The sequence below is a fragment of the Herpailurus yagouaroundi genome, unplaced genomic scaffold (genome assembly GCF_014898765.1).
Source record: "Herpailurus yagouaroundi ecotype Mexico unplaced genomic scaffold, PumYag 250, whole genome shotgun sequence".
Taxonomy (NCBI): Eukaryota; Metazoa; Chordata; class Mammalia; order Carnivora; family Felidae; genus Herpailurus; species Herpailurus yagouaroundi.
The window spans coordinates 5680009-5707332 of NW_024412467.1; the positions used below are offsets into that span (position 1 = coordinate 5680009).

General features: G+C 43.4%; 1 protein-coding gene across 6 annotated transcripts in view; it reads right to left on the reverse strand.

Moving 5' to 3' along the window:
- The window catches only part of CDKAL1 (CDKAL1 threonylcarbamoyladenosine tRNA methylthiotransferase), a 717891-nt gene that overhangs the window by 83832 nt on the left and 606735 nt on the right, over positions 1-27324 (reverse strand). For all 6 annotated transcript variants that reach the window (XM_040460543.1, XM_040460546.1, XM_040460547.1 and 3 more), the window contains 2 exons: positions 4640-4723; positions 1540-1704 (listed from right to left, as the gene is read on the reverse strand). In XM_040460543.1, the coding sequence (XP_040316477.1) occupies positions 1540-1704; positions 4640-4723 (249 nt within the window). The remainder of the gene's footprint in view (positions 1-1539; positions 1705-4639; positions 4724-27324) is intronic.

Here is a 27324-nt window from a genome sequence, read left to right on the forward strand (position 1 = left end):
CAGGCACCCCTAACTGTGGCAATTTTAAAGTCAACCTTGTAATACACGCTCTGTAGAAAAGCAAACAACAACCACCACAGACCAACTTCCTTTAAAAATTTCTGAAGTATTGGGGCACCTGTGTGGCTCAGTCAGTTAAGCATCCGACTTCGGCTCAGGTCGTGCATGATTGGGGAGTTCGAGCCCCGCGTGGGGCTCTGTGCTGACAGCTCAGAGCCTAGAGCCCAGAGCCTGGAGCCTGCTTCGGATTCTGTGTCTTCCTCTCTCTCTCTCTGCCCCTCCCCCACTCACTCTCTGTCTCTCTCAACAATAAACAAACATCAAAAAAAAATTTTTTTTTAATATCTAAAGTATTAGCTAACACATCAAAAGCCGACTCTCTAGCAGTAAAATTTAAATTCTGGATTATACTGTTCCTTCCGGGTCATCCATCCCAAACCCCAAGGATTTTTTTTTTTCTTTTTTTTAACAACAGCAAACATTCATGGTTATGCTTATCCAGTATTAGAGTTCACTCCCTGTTGAGGATGACACACAGTTGGCGGGGCTGTGACAGAGGCTAGTGTGCGTCATTCCATTATCAGTCAGATGGCTGTGCACAGACACTTGTCAGGCTTGTGAGAGGTGCCACTCATGTTTGGACACCAGAGTCCATCACCACGTTAAGTGAGAACGGAGATAAGAGGGCCCTCTTTGTCACTACTCTCAAAGTCTAATTAACATGCCATTGTGACTTATTTTCAGGGGAAAGATAATACACATATTTAAACAATTGTGGAATTGTACGGTCAGATAAATATCACTTCTCCCTTTTTCTGCATGTGAAGTCATGGCTGCGTATTTTTTCTGGAGTGCTTAACAATTGTGTTGGAGAAAGGACATCAAATGATGCTTGGAAATGTGACACACATTTTCATTTCACACTCCATCAGCTTTTACAACTGTAGCTCAATGAAATGTAAGAGAGAGGTTGGCAAACAGCCATATTTACACCAAGGTATAAAACAGGGGTCAGGTTACTTTTTTATAGAAAGAAAAAAAATTGTTTAATTTTCACTCCACGTGACCAAAGCAGATATTCAACGGACGCCCTACAGAAAGGTCCCTAACCGCACACACCGGATGGACACAGTTTGGTGCCTGTTTAACTGCGGCTTTTGACTGTGCGATAAACAGCTTTGTAAAGCATGAAAATGTCCCTTTCTTAACCCCCTTCCACTCAGGATCTGCTGACACCGAAATATACCAGTCAGATGGTCCTCAGTGTTCCATCTTCCACCTGAAAATACTGCCTCCTGCCCTCCGCTCTGGCCCGGAAGCAGAAACAGCTATTCGTCTCCAGGCAGAGGGGCAGAGCTAGAGGCATCAGCAAAAAGGCATCTTCCTAATTCAGATTTCAATCTGTCAGAAAGGATTAAAGCCTCATGCATGCATAAAAAGGGAACTCCAAACGATAACGGAAACGTGGGCTGGAGTCACGGTGCTTCTACAGCTGCTGTTTTGCCAGCAGGGGAGAGAGGAAAGCGTCTTTTTACTCACCTCTGGCAAACCTGAGACTTCTCCCTTCGCTAATGGTTTGCTGATGGATGGCGTGTATACTCTGGCGTCTGATACCGGCTGCCCTTTCATAAAATGTTTTCCCGATTCATAAATGTCCACTTCGATCATCTTCCCCATGAATGTGGGGTCCTTTGGCACTAAAACCTTGAAAAAAAGTTCAGAAGGCTTAATCTTTTTTTTTTTTTAAGTGAACATCAAATCTTAGAACCGCTTCAGATCTATAGAATCACTGCCCAGAAGGCAGAGGGTGTCTGTACAGCTCGCCCCCAGTTTTCCTAGCCTGAGTGTCCTATCACTAGGAAGACATATAATTAGCAAGCCAATACTGATGTGCCACTGTTAACTGAAGCCCACGCTGTATCATTCAGATTTTGTCCCCTAAGATCCTTTATGTCCCGCTCTGAGATCCCGTCCCAAGTAGGCTCCATCTTGCAGCTGCTCAAGGACCTGGAGATCTCGGGCGGGCGAGGAAGGCATTTCTGGAAGGAGCTTCCTGCCGGGCGGCAGACAATGCTCTCTCATTGCGGGACGCCTGCTGTCCTGAGGCATGTGGTAGGCAGCCCCGGGAAATCCCCCAGCAATCAGCCAGTCACTTTTGGGCAGGCCTTTGATATTCTGCTCTTGGCTGTCCCGGGCAATGACGAAAACGGAGACAACACTGATGAAAGCCTTATACTTTTAATACCTGCCAAGGCAGCTGTCAGAAGAATGGCTTGAGTGGACGCTTCAAATCAAATCAAAGGCCTGCACGTTTATGTGGATGTGAGCGTGTGCGAGCGCGTGGGCGTGTGCTTTGGTTGGGGGCGGGGGAGGCAGGGCAAGAACGTGTACAAGCGGCCTTCTTAATATCCCAAACGCTGGTGTTTGCGGCTGGATGGCTCCTGGAACTAAGGGTTCCTGTTCCCTGCCTTCCCTCTGTTAGCAAACGCATCCAGGTTCCACCTCCATCCAGGATCCCCTGCTCGAGTGGACGGGAAACTGTCAGCCGGCCTGTCGAAGGTGTCTGATGGAGAGTACCTGTTTACCTCGAGCAGATGCCTCGCTCCTTTGGGGACCTGTCGCTGGTTTGCACGCAGTGTGTTTTCCTCACGCTTCTATTTCAGAGCCACAGCTGCGTGCCAGTCTTTTTAAGGTGGGATCCAAAAGAAATAGACTAAATTCTAATCCAGCAATCCTTTGACATCTAGATACGCTCTCCCCTGCTGGAACGCATCTCACTCGGAAAAAGAATGCCTGTGAAATCTTTGATACGCTTCCTTGTGGACACCAGCAAGTCACAGAGGCGCTGGCGGTCCCCAACCGATTTCCCTGGGATCTCGGTCTTTCCGGGTTTGATTCTTTCATGACCACTGAGCATGCGGCTTCATCCGAGGGTAGGAGAGAGGTCACCTGGGCGGTGAATGACTCACGGCAAGCCCAGCAACTACAAGGCTTCAGTATCAGAATATGAAAGCCCTTTTACATCGGTTTTCATAAAACAAGGAAATCTCTGGAGTAAACCGTCTCTGAGAGATGTGGTGCTATTCCGGGGGAAAAATAACTCTCCTTGATCTGCTGCCTTGATCTGAATGAAGGGCTCAGTGTTTTTTTTTTTTTTTCCCCCTCCAGTTTTAATAATTGGAAAAAGCCCGACTGCTTTAAATTGGAGGAAACAGCTAATGAGGCATGCCATTGCCTTTAAAATGAAGGGGAAAAAAGTTCCCCGCTGAGGCAAAAACCCAGATGGCAGAGAAAAGAGAGGGAAAGAGGCGACCAAAAATACAATCGAGTTCCTCCCCGGGGCTGAGCAGGTTGGCCTGAATAGGAAAACGGCTCTCTGGAGGCAACTAATGAGATGGAAACCGGGGACGGAGTGCGGGGGACACCTCCTTGCTGTAGTTTCTGCCGGGCCTGGGACAGAACAGGACAGGCTTCCCGTGGGCCTTGACAGGAGCCTCCCAAGTGTCCGGGGGCTGCGGGGCCCCGGGTGGGGTTATTCCATGTGGAGCATGGGTGCGGTGGGGGAGGGGAGTAGGGGGAGGTCGGGGAGGGGGGCGCTCCAGCTCCTGCCACTCTGCTTTGCACCACAGGCAGCCGGCCTCCCCGGCCTCCCTCTCCCTGACTTGCCCACAGCGGCCTTGAGGGGCTTCCCGAGCTCTGATTTCAGCCATGAGCCACAGAAAAGAAAATTCACTCTTCATCTGATGAGAAAGGAACAAAAAAAGCAGGAAAACCCATTTGATATTAAGACAAGTGAACACGATCCAGGAGGGACCCTCGAAATCCCTAGGCCCGTGGGACAGTGTCCCATGTAGGAGGGGAGACACCATGTCTTTTTGGGCCCTTCCCAGCACCACCGGGGGAAGCAGAGTCCCAAGTGCTGAAACAGGAACCTGGCTGGCTCCGGGGGCGGCAAGGCAGGCCGGCTCATTGGGGGCGGGGGGGGGGGCGCAGCCCGTGAGTGGGGGGCCCTTCGAGCTGGCCCTCCAAGACGACTCTCAAAGTGAAGCTGTTTTGACCCCCATACTGGTCTCCAGAGTCAGTCACACTGTTTGAGTTGAAACCACGGAACGGACTCTTTTCCCTTTGCCCAGCATTCTTATCAAGGTGGAAATTAAAAAAAACAAAAAAAAAACCCAAAAAAAACTAAAACTAAACACAACTCAAAAAGCAACCAGGCGACCGACCGCCTGAGCGAGTGCTGGGACAGCGAGAGGAAGTCCCGGCCCTTCCAGGCTGGTGTCGCCCGTGCAGACATCCTTCCTGTTCCCTGGGCAGGACTTTCCCCTGGGCCCTGCCAGGCTGCAGAGTTCTGGCAGGGCGAGCTGCCTCCCGAGCGCTCCCACCGCCTACAGCCGGTCCCGTCCAGGAGTAAGGACGACTAAGACACAGCTACTCCTTTGTGGAGGTTGTTTTGGAGACTGAGCCACCGAGATAGCGCCCGTTGGTCTAGCTAGCTGGAGGCTGTAAAACAGCCTTGCGGTGACAAGATTCTACCGCCTTCCATCCCTTTGAAGTTCCCATTGCTTGAAGTGGTTTACTTCACAACCTTCTCACTTTGGAGAAAGCGTTGAGAACTTAACGCAGAAGTGCCTCTCACCTGCTCATAGAATCGATTGTGTGCGACATAGAACTTGGAATCAAAAGATTCTTCTGTCACTAACACTTGTTGTCTTTCACCAATCTGTGGAGACAAGGGGAGAAAAAAAGGAATGGGAAAGACAGAAACCTGAGAATCCCAAAGAAAACTGCCCGCCCAAAGAGTTCTGGATCAGTAGGCAGTGTCCTCTCGGACTGACAGCAGACTCCGGATCGCTACTCACTGAACAGCTAATACCGGGAGCACTGATTCACCTTTCCTGAAAGACATTATTATCTATGCGCTAATACAAAATGAGCATAGCATGAAATCTTACGTTCTTACCTAAGAAACAAAACTCAGCTTCCTCTTTCCACCTAAGAGGAAGTTAATTAAGGCGTCTAAGACACACAAAAGTCTTATAAGTATCACTTTGTTTCTTGAAGCAAAGTCGCAAAACAAGCCAGGACAAGCTGCTTCTAATCCAAATTCATGAAAATATTTTCGCAATGGTAAAGAGTAGTAATAAACATTAATTTCAGTTATGACGGATGTCACACTGAAGAAAATGCCTCAAAAACTAGTCATTAAGTCCTTGCATCTAAACATGTCACGCATTGCATATGATTCTGGAATTACCGATTAAATTCGTATAGCTATTTACTGATTATATACATTTTTCTCTCTCCTAAGAAACTGTTTCTTCTTTGTTGAAGCCATGACCTTATGCTCACTGGTTTGTTTGTTTTTTAAGGAAGACAGAAAAAATATGGGACTGTTAATTTTCTACAGGATCAATCTACATTTATGATCTAAGTGTGTATCTTTAATAACCAAGAAGTTCAATCAACCAAAACATCAGTTAAAGAAATGTGACTAGTCTACAAACTTCTACCATTTCCAAGTTTATTCCACTGCTAAATGCAACATTTAAAGTATCAATTCTTTTTTTTTTTTCATAAGGTTGTCAAAACGTCCGATGTAGCAAACTAGCTGGATTGAATGACCGTGCCCCAAATTATTTTTGCCTTTGCTACTTGATAAAGACAACCCTCCATTATTAAAGCACATGGACAAGAAGATTTTTAAAAAGCAGTCCCTATTCTCAGATACAGGGACTTGTCACCATGTTCAGGCAGTTAGCATTTAGGAAACATAAACACAGCTGCACTCAACAGACCACCTAATAATTAGAAACAAAACAAAACACCAAACACCCCTCGCCGTCATACAATGCCAATGCCTAAACACACTGCAATTTACTATCTTTTTTACCACCTCATTCAAAATGTAGCCCCCTGAGCCAAAGGTCGTAAGGTCTTGAGGATGATCCTTATCAAAGACTTATTTCACGCCCTGAAAACGAATGGGAAGTTGCTGCAACATTAATCTCTTTTAAAAATCAAGTCACAACAAAAGAAAGTCTCCCCAACTGCGGCGTTGACTGGGAATGGCTCTGTTTATTTAAAAAGACTGATGGATACTGGGTTTCACTGAAGTATATTCTTCTGGAAGAAAACTTAGAATGTTTATACACAGTTCACAGTGTGAGTTGCTTATAACTTAAGATAAGTATCTGTCAATGGTTCTTAAGGAAATCTGCAATTACACTTGATCTCATGTTAAGTTTTTGGGAAATTAACAACAATATGAGACTGCAGAGTCACTGAAAACGTAGGCTGCTTCTTTCCTCTTGTTTGTATGAATGTGGACGGCTGTAGTCATCATCTCGGGGCTGTTCTATTTTACCTGGAGGTACTAACAATGATAGCAATACATGCACAGAGCTTGAAAGGCTTGCTATGTTTGTACAGTAGAGGGAAAGGCTTTCGATCATCCATCAGAGAACTCTTTGTAGGTGAGTATTTAACTATCATGCGCCAAAGGGATGCAGGGAAACAGCTACGTGCAGTGATTTACGGTGGCAAACATCTCTGCCTTGTGTCCCCCCGGCCACAGATTCTGTCTCACTGGTGAGGCTCCTAAAGTTCCTCAGAAGATACTTAGCAAAAAATGAGCCTAAGAAACTAGGACTTTTATCAAAGGCTGCTGCAATCTATCCCAACCCCCTGAAAAAACCAACAAAAACAATAATAAATGCTCTCATACATAAAGAAGATATACAGAATACAGATACACAGAATGAAGGTGCAATGAAGTGAATATCAAATATAACCTTTAAGAGAAGTGACTATTTGAAGGAACCTTAAAAACACCGATGACGCCAAGGAAGGAGGGAAGTTCAGGCGGGACCCCCTCGAAGAGGCAATTTTGCCTTGGTGACAATAAGGGAACTTATGGACCAAGGGTTTGCTTATAAGGCTCCAATCTTTTTCTAAATGAGCTATCTCGCCCTCTACTTTCCAACTGCTTTCTCCCCAACCTCATAGGATAACCCAGCATGGTTAAGGACCCATATGTAACAAACAAGATTTAGGGTAACTGTCCTGATTTGCCTTAAGAATGTCTCTGCCAACCAGCAAGGCTGTCCCGGTCCGGGGCAGAAGTTGGGGGGTGGGTGGGGGGAGGGCAGGGAAGCAGGGTATCTGGAGAAAAAGGGCAAAGCTACAGATATCCGTAGGCCATGAGGACAGCCACGGCCCAGCTATGTAATGTGCTAAGGCAGAGAGAATCCGCTGGAAGGGATTCGTGTGTTTTACCGACGGAGAATGATGTAGAATACACCGTGTCTCATCCGAAATTCTGCGACATCTACGTTCACCTGACATTCTGATATTCTCCTCTGGCTACCTCACCATCACTGACAGGAATGCAAGGTTACGGCACTGGCTTAAGACAAGTCTTCTGCAGAAGAACTTAACACAAAGATGGCTTGTGCTGTTCAAGAAACGATCAAGAATATGTAAGAGGTTAAAGTAAATGTTTGCACAAAGATCGTGACCAGTAGCGCAAATTAAGATGCCAGTGTTACTGTGAGCCCGAAGCATGGTTCCGAGGCAGCTTCCAGATGGGGGAACATTCAAGGACAGGAGGGAAGGGGGCACTTGGAAGTGTGGGGAGAAGCAGGGGTGCAGAGTTCTAGCAGAACTTAGGAGAGAGCATCTCAGGGAGGGTTATTCAAAAACACTAGCGGCCACAGGTTTGACAGGATCACATGTAGATGCAGGGGCGGGGTTGGGGGGAGACACGGGGTCTGAGCAGATTATTTTTTTAATATAAAAGAGATGTGACGTTTTGGGTTTTCACATTCCTTGTCACAAAAGGGAGGGGTGGGTGAAACTGGCTGCAGGTGGGTAGAGGAGAGTCAGGCTGATGAGGAAGTGGGTCATAACACGTCAAGGACCTTTCAGTTCCAAAGTTCTAGGTCACTCTTCATGGTAGATCGGCAGGCTAGGGCCTGGTGAGCCCGAGAGCTTTCCGATGGAGGAAACATGAACTCTACACCCAGGCTTGCTTTCCTTAAAGTAAATATACGCTTATGGCCCTCTGCAAATTTACAGCTACTTTCTTGCTGCACTTAAAGTAATGTGATCTCTAATGCACACCAAAGAAATAGTTACAAAGTCTCTCAAAAAGCTGTCTAGTGACATGAGTCTAAAGAAGCCGGTCAAAATCTTCCCAGCAAAGCCCTTGTTTTATAATCCTAACAAAGACAACGCTTTTGCCTCGGATTTTCTTTATAGGTATATAATCTATACAGTTGATTAAAATGTGCATTTAATTTTTTCAACATTTTTTTAAAATTATTTTTTAAAGCTTATTTCTTTTGAGAGAGAGGCACACACAGAGAGAGAGTGAGCACATGGGCAGGGGAGGGACAGAGAGAGGAAAGAGACAGAGACTCCCAAGCAGGCTCACATTCTCAGCGCAGAGGCTGACAGGGGTGGGGCCCCATCTTATGAACCGTGAGATCATGACCTGAGCCGAGATCAAGAGTTGGACACTCAACTGACTGAGCCACCCAGGTGCCCCTAATTTCTTCAACATTTGAGAATCTAGGAACTTGGGCTGGGAAGTTAAGGATTTCTATGGGAAACTCAGATTCCTTTTACCAAGTCTGACCTTGAAGACATTCGTACAAGGGGCTGTCGTCAGTCCTGGCACCTGCTCTCGCAAGTGGGCCCATTTTGTCTTGTATTCATCAAATGTCCGCATAGAAAGCTGTTTTCCTAGGGTGTGCAGAACTTGGTCCATTGTAACCTAACTTTAGAACGATGTTTTATGAAAAGTGAATTGTAAGAACAGTCTCGTAAAACCATTCTTCTTCCATTTCACAGACCGTGTCACCAAAGCGAGGGATGGGTATAGAACAAGGACTCACAAGACCCTGCGTTCCTGGCGATCTCCCAGAGCCGATGTGAAGGAACGCGCGAGAGGCACAATTCTCCAGGCCTTGTTGAAAGGCCGGTAGAAAGGTTCTCCGAGTTATTTGTTTATTTATTTACCCACAGAGGCAGAGGTTCCCTAAATAGACCAGGAAGGTAAGAACCGGACGCAGGTCTGACAATCTCAGATTCCACAGAAAGAGCCGGCAAGATGCGGTGATTTGGTCAGTGGCACGGACAGAGAGCAGAAAAGGAAGTCTTGGAACCGGAAGGCCACGCTACCTGGTGCCTCCTACTTAAGTGCTAGCTAGACAAAGGGGACGACGTCAAAGATCTCGTCCGCTGTGCGTGACTTGCCCCTGGGTAGAGAAACATCTGTGACAAACAAAAAGCAGGGTTTTAAAATTCAATTTTGGGGTAGAATTTTTAGTACGTTACATCATCAGCTAGCTGTGTTATTTGTGTCACATCTATGTTTAAACTTTCCTAAGTGCCTGAAGTTGTGAGAAACATCAGTTCTAACCATATGCCCAGATGACACACGTGAAACACGGGCTTGCATTGAAGAGCAGTGGTTTCCAACAGAATTTGGTTGCTGAGTGAATGCTCATTCAAGTCTGCTCTATTTCTCCGTTCGTCCTTGGAAAGTTCCTACGGGGCTTTAAATCCTCCAGGATTTAGAGAGAGACACTGAACAGAATCACTTGAAGGCAGGCAAGCAACACAACATTAAACAAAGACATTAGACTATGTGGACTTTTCCCTGCAACTCAGGAAGAAGTGTTACTTATGAAGGACTCCCTGCACTTGAAGTAAAAGGTTTCTTTGAAACTCCTGTATATGACTTTAAGTGTAAACTATATGTAAAGTTTATTTCTTTTTATTAGTCCCCCTCCCCCCACCACCCCCACCCCTCATTCTATCTCACTTTATACAGAGAACCTGAGAGAAGGTTTGGAAAAGAAATTCCAATTCTAGTCTCTAACCTAACTGGAGGGTCAGGTTAGAGAGACCTCAATATTTCAGTGTAACTGCTCAGGGTCCGAAAAGCATTCACAAAGAACAAATACATATTTGAGGACCACTGTAAAAGAAGTACTTATTTCCTGAAACAGTTAATAGGAAGGTAAAGAAATTATTTTGTTTCCTCTGAAAAGTTTCCAGAAATTAATTTTTCTGTCCAGTTGCCTTAGGGGGAAAAAGGAGATTAGAACACATCTATCAAAAGCTCTCGTAATTATTTATATACCATTCCTAATAAACCTGAATATTATCTCTGTTTATCCTATGAAATAGTCCAACATTCCATTTCTGCAGGTAAGCTGTTGAGGGTTTTTTGTTATTTTTCTTTGTTTTCTTGTTTTTTGTAGATAACAAAATACAGTTTTTCTACCTGACTGGTTTCTGAATGCATGACTCTGGAAAATGTCAAATGTCTTTCTTTAGCTCCAGTCAAATTAGTTCCCCCCGCCACCCCCCACCCCAAGCTGCCTGGAACATGTTAAACACAAGGCTGTGACCCTAAACTCTGAAATAATATTCCTAGTGTCTGTGCAAAAGCCTGCCCTCACATACACCTTTAGACTAATTACTGCAGTGTAATGTTGCCAGCGAACCACTGTAATTACACTTGGAGAAAAGTGTGGTCTTGTTCTCTCCTAGCTAATGAAAATGATAACCTTTCCAGTTTGATTCATCATTCACAACAGGCAGAGCATGTGATGCCGGGTCTCCAGGGTATACGGTAATTTTCCTGACTGTTTATGCACACTCCTGTTTTCTGGCCGTGCAGAAGCTGGAATGAAAGAACCAGGCACACTAATGGTAAAAACAGTCGACAGTAATAATAGCAATAACATTAAAATTTAATATCATCCTTACTCAACAGTTCCATTCTCTAATGAAAGGGCCACGGCACAGGAATGTGTGTCAAAAATGATGATAGCACAGAAAACAAGTAATGAGACTCCAAGTCCATCATACTCAAAATCCTTGCCATCAGTTTATTGGTCTACTTACAGATTCCTGAGAGACGCTGGACGGTTTATTCTCAAAGGGGCTGACTTATATCGGGCTCTTAGACACTGACAGAAAATACACGCTATTAGAGTTTTTCAAAGCAGTATCTGCTAGGTGAAAAACCATATATTGTTTAGCTCTACTTACTAGTAGGAAAAAATACGTTCCATAGGGAAAAAAACTGTTCCCTTGGGGTAGAATATCCATACCTTTAAGTATTTCATCTATGCGTATCCATTAATTACCCTGAGTATCTTTGTGATGTTATCGTTCCTTCTTCACGTTTCAGAAGAAACAGGAAGAAAGCGGCAAAAAACAATTTTTGGCTCTTTGCAAAAGCAGTGATGCAATATAAAGAGATCAGACCCAAGGTGGTTCCCTTGAATCAAACCAGACTGTGACATTTCTTCTAACAACAGCCCTGTGCCCTGTCTTCTTCAGTCCCTGGCTGGGTTTTTTTCCAGCCATGTGCCCACTCTACCATGAGAAAAGACAATCTAAGGGAGTCTCTTGCCAGTGAGAGATAAAAATCCCATTCTTAGTAACAGAGCTATTGTCACCTGCTGGCTGAGAGCCAACAGTCATAGTACAGTAACTGTGCTTTATTGATCTGGTTAAAATAATTCTCTACAGCAAATAGTTACATGATAAATGCCAATCAGATCCCTTTCCGGCATTAGAAATGCAGACCTGTGTGCTAACTGAACTTCCAATTCAAAAAACAACCAAGTTTTAACTACCTGCCTGTACATTTTTGATATTCTAGAACATTCTAAGGTGCTACCTATAATGCTTTTGTGGAATTAAAACAAAAACAAAAACAAAAAAAACTGTGTTAAAAACAGACCATGAGATCCACTCTCTTAACAAACCCAAACAAGTCTCCCTTTCTCGTTGCAGACCCGGAACAAAGTATGTTAGATCTATTTTTCCTGCACCAGGTAAGCTCGACAATGCCCAGGCAATATAGGAAAGTGCTCAACATTTAAAACTTATCTCAAGTCCCAAGGCCAGATGTTGCCAGTAATATCTATCCATGAGATCTTATTATTTTTTTTTATTTATTTTTTTTCAACGTTTATTTATTTTTGGGACAGAGAGACACAGAGCATGAACGGGGGAGGGGCAGAGAGAGAGGGAGACACAGAATCGGAAACAGGCTCCAGGCTCTGAGCCATCAGCCCAGAGCCCGACGCGGGGCCCGAACTCACGGACCGCGAGATCGTGACCTGGCTGAAGTCGGACGCTTAACCGACTGCGCCACCCAGGCGCCCCTCCATGAGATCTTATTAATGGGATGACTAACTGAGACCACTATGAGATATTCTGTGGAACCCTTTTGTATTTAATAGTCCAATTCTAAGGCTGCACAATTATCTCCATCCCCTTCACTTCCACCTTCCTGATCTTTTCACACGGGTCTCTCCCAGTCATTCCTCAGCACATCCGGGGCAATCTTCTTTGATGAGCTTCTCTTAAAGGCACAGAAACGGTCACACTTACCAGCTCAGAACTAATTAACAGACCACCTTTCCTGGAGGAAAGCATCTTTAGGATTTTTGTTTCACTGATAACACAATAAATTAGCCAGATGACACAGATAAAGAAAGAGAGGCCACTGCGTTTTAGAGATCTAGCGTTTATGTAATGCTAGTGATGTGCAGGGATTACCTGCCACTCGCCCTCACCTCTTTCCTCCAGAACCTCATTCCGGAAGTACTGCGTGAAGACTGCTGAGAGCCAGGTAACTTCATTCTCTTAAACAGGACTGCAGTGTAAGACTCAGAAGAATTCAAAGAAAGCTCCGGACATTTGGAGGAAAAACAGTACGGGCCTGGTCTGCAGGACACCTTGTCGTTTTCTCCGGGGTGAAAGGCTTCTTTTCAAACACTACGTTATAGGCAAGGATGGATAAGTCCTGGCACACCCAGACTCCAAATGTGAATTTTTGGAATCATCAATTTTAGAGCTGGCATGGGTGGAAGAATTAATAGATCATTTAGTTCAAATACATCATTTTATAGATGAGAAAACTAGGGCTCATTAGAGATTAAGTGACATGGCCAGAGTCATACAGCCCGTAATATTCATCCATCGCATGAAAAATGGATTTTATACTGACAATTGTTTTTAGGCAAGTGAGTTACTGAATAACTCTAAACCCGCACCACCCAGCACAGTGGCCACGAGCCCTTAAAATGTGGCAAATCCCAACTGAGAGGTGTTGTAAAATACACACTAGTAAAAAACACACAGCAGATTTCAAAAATTTAACATGAATAAAAGAATGTAAACTATTTCATGAATTTGGTATTGATTCCATGCATATATTTTTGACAGATTGAGTCAAATCGAATATACTCTTAAAATTTACCTGTTTTCTTTCTTTTTTTAGTGTAGCTACCAGAAAATTTAGAACACGATCTGCGGTTCACAGGACATTTTTATTGGACAGGGCTGCTCTAGACCATTATTAGGTAATTTTTAAGGATTTAACAGAAATCCATTTCACTGGTGATTTAAAAACATTTTTTTAACTCACCACAAACATTCTTAATTTTGGTAATCATATAGATGCAACAATTTAATTTTAGGAAAGAATGCACACATATCCATAAGTTATAAAGGTGGGAATTGTGAACTGGGAAATTCCTCTTTTTGATCTTTATTCTTGCTTCCGTTTTTCTGGTCCATCACAGGCTCCCCCATAGCTAAGGCATGACCAACTTGCTTGTTTGTTTGTTTTGTTTTGTTTTGTTTTGTTTTTTGGGAGATCCAGGCAACCAAGGGGAGGCCATCTAAATTTCCCATTTCGTGTGGCTGCAAAAGCAGCCCTACAAAAACAAAACAAAACAATGGTGTTTCGACTAAAAAGGCAGAGATCGAGCATTCTCAAATTCATTTCTAAAAAAGCCAAATAATGAATGTCCGAAATACATACCACCTTTGGTAAGATAAATCTTTCCTTACCGACCCTGTTACCGAAGAACTCTGCATAGACGTGAGTAACAAATAACACATGCACTATATCCCACCATCTTTCCCCCATTTGCCAGCCAGGATTGAGGCTGAGGAAGCAGAAAGGATTAAGCAGAAATCAAAGGCAGCCAAGCGCTAATGGTGTCTAATTAGCATAACAAAAGACACTGCCACAATCTTTCCGCAGTGGGCAATACATCTCATTAAAGAAGACTGAATAACAATTATTCTCCCCCGCTCCCCCCATACCTCTTGGCTTAGCTCCGGGAGACCCTGAGAGCTCAGTTCCAGAGCCTCTGCTTTACGGGCCAGGCATTCAGGCTGCAGGGGAAAGAGCCTACTTGTATTACTGTGCACCTGCATCTCTGATTTATTCTGATTTCCTCTCCTGCCGTGAAAGTGCAGCTTCTTCAAGCACATACAAGTCCTGCTAGGCAGTTTATAGGTATAGAATACTGAGGAATGGCAATGATAACAAAACAACAACAGCAAAAAAATGGATGCTAGTTCCCCCCTGAAATGTCTTTATTTAAAGAAAATTGATCTATCTGTCTCTCTTTGTCTATTCTGTTTTTCCCCTTTAATGTTACTTCACTGTCTCAGAGGTGATGAAGGTAAACGAAAATTTTACCAGATTTTATTGCAACCAGTCATTAGCTGTGGGCATGCGCACACGCCTGCACGTGCACGTCGTGGAACTTAAATGGGAGCAGTCTGATTCAACACGACCCTCTGTCCCTATTCCTCTTGGTGATACACGACGAAGAAAGTATATATAAAGTTCAACCCTAAAAAACTGTGGTTGCAGGTGGACACGGTAGTTTTTGTATAGCAGGTGGGGGGTAGTTTTTATATGAAATCTAAAGCAGGAATAAAGATTCTACTTAAACCAAGAATAAAAAGAAAATCCTCTTCCACAGCGATCACGCAGGAAGATGAAAGCTGCAAGCAATCCCATGTACTCTTTCTATCAATCTACTTTGGGGGAAGGACTGAGTGGGCAGGAAAGAGAAAAGGGCACAGTCATTTAATCCAAACGATTGCCAATTCTGAGCTTTATTTCTTGGTCAGTAACACCTTTCAAAAAGGAACCTAGTTATGCGGGTTGCTTTGATTTCTTTTCTAATGGCCTCTCCTGCCAAACACAGTATTATACAGTCTACTTAAACCCCAGTGTTGCCATGTCTGTGAGTGGCTCTAGGAAAAGCCGTTTATCACGTATGCAGACAGGAACCTCGCAATGGCTACCAAAGACTAAACAGCAGAAACCAAAGCCAACTCACCGAGTAGCTGACAGAATCCTACTGAACCTATTTAGTAGGTCTGGATGTTTCAGACTGCCACCAAGTTACCGTATTGCAGGAATGGAGAGACCCTGAATAGTGGAGCCATTAACAACAGTACAGACTGCTGACCTGGGGGAAGGCACTTCAATGCTATACTGCACGTGGCGGTGAGCAGTTAAAATAAACATTGGGATATCACTTAAATACGAAAAGGCCTCTGCATGGTGAACCACTCGGCAACCAAAAGCCAGTTTCCATCATCCTTCCCATAGGTAGGGTGGATTTTTAAAAATCCTCCCACTGAATTTCTCCTGTTTCATAGATCACCTTGTATTTTTTGTTTTTACTTCTTTGCCTATTTCCACCTTAAAATGTTGCCTAAAAGGGCATGCAAATATGATGATGCATTATCGCGAATTCTATGCCACTTCGTATTTTAAAGGACAATAGGTTTGTATTTTAATCCCCAGTGACTAGATTTCTCCTAACAGCCACAGTCTTGATCTACAGCCTTATGTCTTATCAAAGGTTTCTGGGTATACTCGTACAATCTTCTTCCCTTTTTTTTAATTAAAATTTTTTTTAATTAATTATTTTGAAGGGGGGGTGAGTGGGGGAGGGGCAGAGGGAATCCCTAGCAGGTTCTGTGCTGCCAGCGCAGAGCCCAATGCGGGGCCCAAACTCATGAACAGTGAGATCATGGCCTAAGCAGAAACCAAGAGTTGGACGCTTAAGCGACTGAGCCACCCAGGCGCCCCTCCAGTCTCCCTCCCTTCCAAGACAGACCCCAGCCAAAAGGATGAGAGCTCAAGAAGAACTAATCAGAGAGTCAAGAGGCCTTCAGTTCTACCTCTGCTCCTAACTGGCTGTTTGACTCTGAGCAGGTCATTTCCCTCTGGGGCCTCAGTTTCCTCTTCTAAAAACAAAACAGGGGGATTTGAAATCAGTAACGGGTAAGGCCATTCCTTGTGTTTCTAAATTAGGAGTTCCATGGAGAAGGCTGGACCACCAGCCAGGTGTCCCGCAGTGAGTGACTCGGGCAGCAGGGTTCTGCTGGGACCGGGGTCTGGGACAGGTGGCCCGCCCCAGCCTGACAGCAGGGACTGGTCTCAACACCCCCGGCTCCTTCCTCTCTCTTCCAGAGCTGACGCACGGTCTGGGATTCGTGTTTGCCAAGGCGCAAGGACCAGTGCAGAATGACTGGGAGTAACAATTCGGGGATCAGGTTGACCCACATGAAAGAAACAATGAAAACAACTTGGCTGGAGTCTGGAATTTTTTGGTTAGTAACCTAGTTTTGGGGAGTCAGTATGTATGCGGAGAGGTTTGATTACTATTAGTAATACAGCTGACAGTGGCCCTGTTACCGCCAGGAGCAAATTCTGGAATTTCCTGCTTCAGTCTACTACAAGAAGATGGCCCTGTGAGCTGAGACACATCCCTCAGTTCCCCATCTAGAGCCCCTACTGGAGATGCTGATTCAAGCAGCTGGGAGACTTCCCATTTTACGTACAGAACCGTCTCGTGACGCTATCCGATTACTGCTTCAGAGCAAAATAACTTTGAGAAAGCCACACTTCAGATACATGGCTATTTAGTCTAGACTGATGCCAAACTGGCTAAGGAAGCCAAGTCTGCGGGAGGAGTTAGAATCCCAGCCCCCAGGAGCCCAGGTCAGCAGTCCTGCTGGGCCGACCCCAGCCCTCTGGAACAGTCCTGCCTGGGAAGCAGAGATAAAGAACTCCTATGCTCCCTTTTCAAAGCCATGACTCAAAGGATTTCAGAGAAGGAAGACAAAGCATATTTAATGGGGAGAGAGGAGGAGAACTGTCCAATGTGGATAAGTCTACAACTCATTTGTTCAGGAACTATTGGAAAGACGAATTATGCTGAAACAGATCCTCAGCAGCTTCTTGTCACTTCTAAAACATGATCCTATGCCTGCCTGAAAGAGTTAAGGCTGTATAAATATTTATCATTCTTCTTTCAAAAGGATAAGAAAAAATTCCTTTTGCATACATGAATTTCAGATTGCTGAGCAAACATTAGGATATGGTCAGGGGCCCATCATCTTAATGAGGATATGGTAATGATAATGTGTTGCAGATATATATATCTATATCTATATCTATATCATATAGAGAGAGAGAGAGCTTGCTTATATATGATCCAAAAAACCCTAGAGATTTTGATTTTATACTTAGGCATGCACAGACCCGAGAATAGTTAATGCTCTCAGAAGCATATGGACGGGATGACAGGAATACCATCAAGGGCTTACTTTGGGACCAGGGTGAAAGATTCATTAAAAGTGATAAATACGATATGCCTTTCTTAATGTTTTGCAATTGCATATTCAATATAGCAGGCCAGTGACTACGCATTTTAACTGTCTTTATTTTTAAGAGAGCTGCCAGATTTTAATTACAGATTAAACAGTTATTTGCAAATGAGTACCTCTTCATTAACATATCAGAATCATAATAATAAACAATTCTCTGCTACAAAACAGCACCCTGAACAGTGTGAAGTTTAAGAACAGTACATACATATGGCATTACAGCAGGGCAAAACAGCCTACTCACCTTGAGCAAGCGGACACCTTAAAAAATGTTAAGGGAAATAAATGGACCTTGATGAAAGCTCACAAGATTCTGTATTTTATGAGACTGGAGATTTTGTTTCCTTTATTTGTGGCTGTACCCCTGGTGCCCAGCTCCATGCCTGGTTCCTAGCAGGTTCTCAATAAATATTTGTTGAATGAATGAATGCAAGAGCCAGCATTTTTAAGGAGTACATAGTTATATTTTTGTAGTTATACTGTCATGTGTTAATACTTTTAATAACATTGCTACACTGAAATCAAATCATCTGTGAGGTTACCCTCAAAGGATTTAATTCAGAAATTTATTTGAAGGGCTGGAGAAGAAACACAGTTTTCAGTTACCACCTCCATAACAAACAGCAGCTGTGAGAATCTTATTTCACATAGTTCCTCACTTATTTTTATTAAAAAGACTTAATTTTTTTAGAGCAGTTTTACAGAGCAAAACAGAGGGGAAGGCACAGAGGTTTCCCACACATCTCCCTGCCCCTAAGCACACACAGCCTCCCCAACCCATGTGTCAATTCACTGACCGTAACAAGTGCACCACTCCTGTGAGGCATGTTGACAAGATTCCCTTATTTTTCATTTCGCAGGTATCCTCTTGTTGTTTCCAACTCGGAAGTGCAGAAACAGAGAAGTTAAGTAACTTGCTCAAGGCTACTCTGCAGGACAGAGCTCCCAGCTCTCAGGCCCAGTGTTTTCTGAGTTGCATAATGTCGTACCCTCTCTGTACTACTTTTTCGGTGTCTGCAACCAAACACCAAAAAAAGAAAAAAATCTTAAAAAGGAAAACAGAGGTACTGTAGTAAGCAGGCAACACAGGGGTGCCTGGATGGCTCAGTGGGTTATGCTTCTGACTCTTGATTTTGGCTCAGGTCACGATCTCACAGTTTGAGGGATTGAGCCCCATGTCAGGCTCTGCGCTGACAGTGCGGAGCCTGCTTGGGATTCTCTCTCCCTCTCTGCCCCTCCCCTGCTTACTCGCTTTCTCTCAGAATAAATAAACTTGAAGAAAAAAAAAAGTGAGCACACAACACAGTAAAGCAGAAAAAGATGGGGGATGGAAAAGTAATTTTTGTCATCCTTCACTCATCAATAAAGATGGAACACAATGAAAATATTTTCTCAAAACAGTCCCCGAGAGTTGCCTGCTCTGTTTTAGGCTACAAGGTCAAATACAGAGCTTCTGGTGTCAAAGTGCAGGCTAAGAAAACTGCCTTTAAGATTGATGTCAGCCAGATGAAGGGACGCTGGGAGCCCGGCTGGCCCAGTCGGTAGAACGTGAGACTCTTGATCTCCGGGTTGTGCGTTCCAGGGTTCTGAGCCGCACGCCGGGTGCAGATTGCCTAACGAGAAAATCTTTTTAAAAAAGTAAAAGATGAAGGCGGACTTTCACCAGAGATGAGAGGTGTGAGGAACAAGAGAGGCCGGTGTGGGAGCTCCTTGTAGAACAGGTCATAAACAGAAGAAAGAACCACAAAAGGTTGTTCAGAAGATGCACTTGTTGCCTTTGTTTGTTTGTTTTTTTTAGGGGACATACGACATGAGGAAAAATTAGTTAACACAAATCAGTAGCCCCATGGATCATTCATGCCTAGGCAAAAAAAGCACGTGGGTAGAAGTTTTAAAATTCAAAATGTTAATCCAGTTTTCTTAACGGTTTATTGCAGATAGGCTGAGGGATTCTAAAAACCCTTGGAGCTGTAAATTGTGGATTTTACCAAGCCCAGTGGTGTATAACTAGTGATATATTCTTTGGAATCACAAGGACTGGCAAATGATACAAAACTTAAAGGTCTCAGATTTACTGTTTCAAATAATGGTGGTGGGAGGTAGGTAGGTAGGAAGGATTCGTGATACAGTTTAAACTATCAGATGAGGACAATCTAATTCTATCACTTACTTCTACTAACCAACATGAGCACAGGTATCATCCCTACTTCTGTTATGGGAAGGAAATGGTTTCCTTTATTTCTTCACCAAACACCCCCACTCTATGGATCACAAAACTAAGGCCCACTGATATGTTCTTAGTTGAAGTCAAAGTTTATAATGGGCACGCTGAATAATTTTTTTTTTTGGAATATTCTAAAATTCTAAGTGATAGCAATCTATTACTTGGAGTATACATAAACAGAATTATACAGCAAATAAAAATGTTGTATGAAGGTGAAAGTTAATAGCTTAAAATATTCAGTCATAAAATTTTATTCCTAATTAAAAAAAATATGAAGAGGTATTATAAATAAATGATTAGTTTCAAATTCTTCAGCTTGCCAGAAAGCTAGCAGGCAAAAAAAAAAAAAAAAAAAAAAAAAAAGGATTTAATGCTAATTATTCATTGCCCTCCCCCCAACCAGCATTTCCTAGAAAACACCAGGACTGCCCCCTGAGGAAGTACTTGCTTGCCTCTAACTAGGCAACCTCACCTTCAGTACCTGACTTTGTGGAGCGTTAGTCCTGAGGTTAAATAAGGCCCAGCCTGATAAATGAAGGAAACATCTCATTATTAAGAAGCAAACCCATGATAATGAATTGGTGATTCAGGGCAATTAGTTTTATAAGCCTATTTCGGGTAATGTTTCTGTTCTGTTCCCATTCTCCCTCATCCCGCCCCCCCCCCCCCCCCCCCCCCCACCTCCCCACCAACCAATGCAGGCACTCTGAACCCTCTCCTCTCTTGGAAAATTCCACACTTTCTTTGAGCAGGTATCTTCCCTTTCCTCACCCTGAAAAGAGGTGGGGGGAGACACAGTGTCCTGCTAACAGCAGAGGAATCACTTCCCTTCCAATGAGCCTATCATGTGCCATGTCCTAGTTTAAAAGAGAACAGGGATCCTGGCAAATAAGAGTGTTTGAACTTGTAAAACTAACTGTGGCAGGGGCGCCTGGGGGTGCTCGGCTGAGCGGCTGAGTCTTGATTTAGCGTCAGGTCTCATGACCTCACAGTTCGTGTCTGGTTCTGCACTGACAGTGTGGAGCCTGCTTGAGATTCTCTCTCTCTCTCTCTCTCTCTCTCTCTCTCTCTCTCTCTCTCTCTCTGCCCCTCCCTCGCTCTTGCACGCGAGCGCACTCTCACTCTCTCAAAATAAATAAAATTGTTTTAAAAGCTAAAAACATGGCTTCCTCTTCGTGTTCTGAGCTCAGAATTACACAGGGCACACATCACATTAACAGCACGTCTGTGTTTCGTCCACGGACGTTATCGGTGGAAATACACGTACGGAGACCAGATGCGCGGGCTTTGGGAAATGATGCTGTTACCAAGATCCTGAAACATACAGCCACTGTGGTGTAGTTCAGAGCGATGGTAAGAAATTTAATTTCACAGCTGTTTCCTTTTCCCTCTCATCTATCTCCCCCTTTCCCCAGCATACTGCCCCTGCCTTGGATACTACAGGACTGTCCCTCCAATCCTCACTGCTCATCTTCTCCGCTGCCCAACACGGGTCGCTACTTTCTTTCTTAAGGTGTATTTTCTGATGTAGCTGACTGACCCCGAGTATCAAGTGGCGAGAAAACAGGTTGGGTTCAAGTGAGTTCTGACTTTTGTTTGGACAAGTTATTCACTTTCGCCATCTATAAAACGCGGGAAGCTCATATCTAACTATCTTTGAGTTAGGAAGCACATGAAAATATCAGTGAAAATACAACAGAATACATTTTAAAATTTCACTTCTACAGATTTATTCAACATTTCGGGGTAGGTTGCTAGGCTTTGAGAACACTTCTTATCAAAAGTAAACTATTACTCTATGTGTTTGCTTTCATTATCTTTTTGGGAAATCATCAAATAGGATCAGTAAGTGATGATGCTTCAATTTCCTTACAGAACAAATGTTTGAGTAGATTCGGCAGTCATGTTTGAGATAATGTATCTCTTTGCTACTTAAAAAAAAAAAAAAGATCAGATGAAAACCTTTAATAATACCTAGCCAGGCTAAAGATCGTATCACACTCTTTAAATCAACCCTTTAGTTTTGTAAATCAAGTGCTCTGGTTTTATTCAAAACACTTACTTTCCTCATGTATCCTTTTTGGCAGTTAATGAAAAGAGGGTAGAAAAAAAAAATCACATCAAGTTTCCAAACAGAATTAGGTGGTTCAATCAAATCTATGAAAAATTTGTAATCATTACAGACTAGGAGTAGATCGTCCTTGTATTTTATAACAGGCTCTCTAGAAAATGAAGTGCGTGGGGGCTGGGGGTCATGTTCAATGTATCAAAATAATAATTATCATGATATATAAAAACTAAATATCATAAAAATGGAAATAAGCCAGTGTATTAATGTGGAGGGGGGAAAAACCTTTTAAAGTAAAAGGTTAGAGGCCTAACTTTAAAAACAATGCAGTATTTTATAGATTTTCATTCTGTTCAAGCCTGCCTAAATTAATTGAGAATACCCAAAAGTCTAAAAAAGCATATTTCAGTACGATTTTAATTTAAGAAGGAGAAGCCTTGCTTATGTAAATAATTCAAATGAACAGCAGAGCTGGGGATTTTAAAATCATAATTCTTCTCTAATAGTCAAGGGATGGTGAGGATTGCTTTTCTCAAACGAACTTCATCCTGTGGAGACATGTGCAGACTACAGGGCAGAGAGATCCTTTGCTTCAGCCGTTCTGTGTGTCTTAGGATGTCACATTCTAGGGGGCGCCTGGGTGGCTCAGTCATTTAAGTGCTTAGGTCATGGTCTCACGGTTCATGGGTTCGAGCCCTGCGTCGGGCTCTGTGCTGACAGCTGGGAGCCTGGAGCCTGCTTCACATTCTGTGTCTCCCTCTCCCTCTGCCCCTGCTCCTACTCATGCTCTGTCTCTGTCTCTCAAAAATGGATAAATGTTAAAAAATTTCGAAAAACATGTCACATTCTAGCACATGTGTGTCATCATTTGTTCATGTACGGGTGGCTAGCTATACACAAGAAATCCAAGTGGTGCTTTGACTCCTATATGTAGACTATAATTCACAAAAAAACTCCCAGGCAGCTCAAACACTTCACCACTGCGGAGATGAGCTTCATATCCGTTCAGCACACCCCCCTGCCTGACTTGCGCATCTTCTAGACGACAGCCTTTTCACTTCCTCGTGTTTTGCTGTGCAGCCTTTCAACAGCCACACTAATCAGCATGAACACTCATAAACAATCTGTGGTTTGCAACTGGCTGATGTATAGAAAATGGTTATTTTCTTTTAGAAGTATACTCACGCGAAAAACCAAAACCAAATCTTTTAAAGCTTTAATGCTTCTCTTATCGTAGTCTTAAATAAAACAGTTGTCTATTCTGGGGTGCCTGGGTGGTTCAGTCGGTTAAGTGCCTGACTCTTGATTTCGGCTCAGGTCATGATCTCACGATTTGTGAGATGGAACCCCAAATCAGGCTCTGTGCCAACAGCACAGAGCCTGCTTGGGATTCTCTCTCTCTGTCTCTTTCTCTCTCTCTCCCCCTCTGCCCCTCCCCTGCTTGCTCTCTCAGAAATAAATAAACATTAAAAAAAAAAAAAAAAAAAAGGTCTATTCCATCCCAAGATGTATGCTAGGAAAGAATCTTCATTTTTTTTTCCTTAACAAATACAAGCACTTTACAGATATTAGCCAGTTCAATGCTCCAGACAACCTCATTGGGGCAGGCACTTCCTCTTGACGAGTCTGAGACCCAGAGGCACCAAGTCCCTTGCTGCCACTCTCCCAGCTGATAAGTGATAGGCACAGCCCACGTTCAGACCTAGAGGTCTGGCTCCAGAGTCTGAGTTCGTAACTACCATATAATGCTGCCTCTTCAATTTTAAAGTCGGGTTACAGTGTTAGAATGATTTTACCGATGCTTAATTAATCTCAGGGAGCCGATAACTACCATGTAGCCTGCTCTGGAGTTAAAATGATCTTTCTTATTTGCTGAACCAGTATAGAATATTCACGACTTTCGGAGATGAAAGTCAAATCACAACGTTAAGTCACCAAGGGATCAAAGGGACTATGCAGCTAAGAGGGTGGCTTGCATGCTCCTTTATTTATTAGTAATTTTAAACAGATCTGTTGGTTTTTTTTTAATGGATAATCAGTGCACAATAAAAGACACACATAAACCACGCAGCTTTTGGAAATGAAAATGACAGACTAAATCTCTGTAGGTGAAAGTGGAAGCTAAGGACACACCAAGCCTAAGAGTCACTACAGGTGAGCACTGAATTTGTCCCTGAGCTTCCTGACCATCAAAACCAAGAGACTGGCATGGGTCCCTAGGGGAGCTCCACTGTTTGCAAACAGGGAGATGGTGGTCTCATTTGGAAAGCAAACTTCATAAAACCAATAGGTTTATACTTCTGTTTTTTTTTTTTTTTTTTTAAAGTAGGCTTCATGCCCAGCACCAAGCCCAATGCAGGGATCAAGACCTGAGCTGAGATCAAGAGTTGGAAACTTAACCAACTGAGCCACACAGGTGCTCCTAGATTCATACTTTTAATCTACTAGTAGATGGTCAAGAAATCTGTCTTATCATCCTTGCCTAGGCAAGTAATTTGCGCTCAACAAATGCACATTAAAATGGAAGACAAGAGTGGACTGCCACATAAGAATGTTCTTGGCTATATGACAACGGTTTCATTCAGCTCTGCCATATCACGGGGCCACCATCACTGTGTGTCTGGATTCCCAGCCTCGTCATGGGAGCCTGGCCTCTATCTGACAGCGCTCTGATCCATTCCCCATAATCCACCTAGAGAGATATGCCTGGTCACGTCACATCTCCACTTAAAACCCTACAATGGCTCCCCACTTTTCTCAGGGGAAAGTTACCACATAAAGCCCTACTTACAGCTGTTGTTTTTTTTTTTTTTAAATTAGTGCACAGGAGGCCATATGATGAAGATGTCATAATTCATTTAACTACTTTCCTATTAATAGACATTTAGCTTGTTTCTCATTTTTGGCTATTACAACAACAACGCTTGCTTCTTTGGACGCATTTGTGTTTCTCTAGAAGTGGGATTACTAGGTTGAAGGAAAAATATTTAAGCTTACGATTTTCACATAGGCTTTCTTTCCCACCCCCAGTAACACTGTCTATTACCAATTAAAAGAAAAAAGACGACGCTGCTAGCATAAAAGGTGAATATTTTTATTACAATTTTCACTTTCCTAATTGCCAGTGAGATAAAATGAACACCTTTCATATGTATTATTGAACTCTTTGTCCATTTTTCTGTTGAGCTGTAATTACTGAATTACAATTATTGCAATTATTTTTTTTCCTAGTCTGTTGCTTATCTTTTAACTCTTACATTTTTTCTTGAAGTTCGGTATAGTTGACACACAGTACATTGGTTTCTGGTGTACAACACAGTGATTTGACAATTACACACATTATGACATGCTCACCACAGTAAGTGTAGTTACCATCTGTCTCTACGACTGATCTTTTATCATGTCATTCATTATACAGAAGCATTTGCTGCTTTTATAGGTAAAATTTATCCAGCAACCCTGCTGGGTCTTTGATGAAGATTATACAGACTCTATAGAATAACATGGAGAGAGTTGACATTACCATTATTTTATTTGTATTTTATTTTTTAATGTTTATTTATTTTTGATAGAAAGAGAGAGAGAGAGTGAGCACGAGTGGGGGAGGGGCAGAGAGAAAGAGAGACACAGAATCCGAAGCGGGCTCCAGGCTCCGAGCTGTCAGCACAGAGCCCGACGTGGGGCTCGAACCCACAAACTATGAGATCATGATGTGAGCCTAAGTCAGACGCTCAATCGACTGAGCCACCCAGGTGCCCCTACATTACCATTATTTTAAATTGCCCCATCCAGGAATGTGTTATGTTTAATAATTTAAATGTATTTTATACTTTTGAAACAATTCTACAAAATTTGAATAAAATATATTTTATATTCTTTGAAACAATCAGTTTTGATCATGAAGATCTTGTAGGTTTTTTGTTGGGTTTACCTATAGGTATATGTATTTGCTTAATTTCTTTTGTGAATGAATCTTTTTCTATTATGTTTTTCTACCTATGTATCTATCTATATTTTTATTAAAACGTGTACTTAAGTGTCTCTCAGGCAGGCAAACAAATATATCATGTATTAAAGAACGCCAAGTTAGGCTTTGTGCTGATGGTGTGGGGCCTGCTTGGGATTCTCTCTCTCTCTCTCTCTCTCTCTCTCTCTCTCTCTCTCTCTATCGCTCTCCCCTTCCCTCCCTCCCTCCTCTGCTCATGCTCTCACTCTCAAAATGAATAAACATCAAAAAAATAATAATCAGAGAGTGATGGTAGAAGACAGCCAAGTTAGAAATGTTTTTGAATTTTTGATTAGTAAAGCATTATACTAATGAGGAAAGAAGGGAAACCAGAGTTATGAGAAACTAATTTATTTTTAAAATCAACTTTTCGGGGCGCCTGGGTGGCGCAGTCGGTTAAGCGTCCGACTTCAGCCAGGTCACGATCTCGCGGTCCGTGAGTTCGAGCCCCGCGTCAGGCTCTGGGCTGATGGCTCGGAGCCTGGAGCCTGTTTCCGATTCTGTGTCTCCCTCTCTGCTCCTCCCCCGTTCATGCTCTGTCTCTCTCTGTCCCAAAAATAAATAAACGTTGAAAAAAAATTTTATATCAACTTTTCATTTTAGAGAGAGAGAGAGCACATGGGGGCGGCGGGGGGTGGAGAGAGGAAGGGAGGGTGGGAGGCAAAGAGGGAGAGAGAGGGGGAGAGAGGAAGAGAGAGAGAGGGAGAGGGAGAGAGGGAGAGGGAGAGGGAGAGGGACAGGGAGGGAGGGAGGGGGAGAGAGGGGGGGAGAGAGAGAGAGAGAGAGAGAGAGAGAGAGAGAGAGAGAGAGAGAATCCCAAGCAGGCTCCACACTCAGCACAGAGCCCAATGTGGGGCTTGATCCCACAACCCTGGGATCATGACCTGAGCCGAAATCAAGAGTTGGACGCTCAACCAACTAAGCCACCCTGGCGCCTTGAGAAACTAATTTATAGTTTTGATTTTACAAATTCCAGTAAATGACAGTGTCTACTTTTTAGAGAAAACGATCTCTCAGAAAATCACCCGAGGGTGTTTCAGGATCTCGCCTCTTACATAAGTCACCTGTGTATTTTGTAGAATCTTTAAAAAGAAGTGGTTCCACAGCTTTCCTTAACCACCAGGTTAGTACTTTTCTGTCAAATTCTTCATTCGGCCTTATCAGGGAGCCCCCAAACCCAAGCTTCCCATGAAGCTCCCCACGAATAGCTGAAGCACTCCTGATTCAACCCAATTTTATGCTGCACTGTAAACCCTGCACAGTGGCCCCCCCTCCCCGAGCCTGGGCTTCAGTTACCCATGGTCAACCCTGGCTCGGAAGCAGATAATCCTCCTTCTAACAGGAAGTCAGAAGGTCAGCAGGAGCCTAGTGAGACATCACAGCGCCTACGCCCTTCACCTCGCTGCGTCCCATCATGCTGGTCTTTCATTATCACAAGAAGAGTGAATACAGTAGAATAAGATATTTTGAGAGAGATCGCATTTCCATTACTTTTGT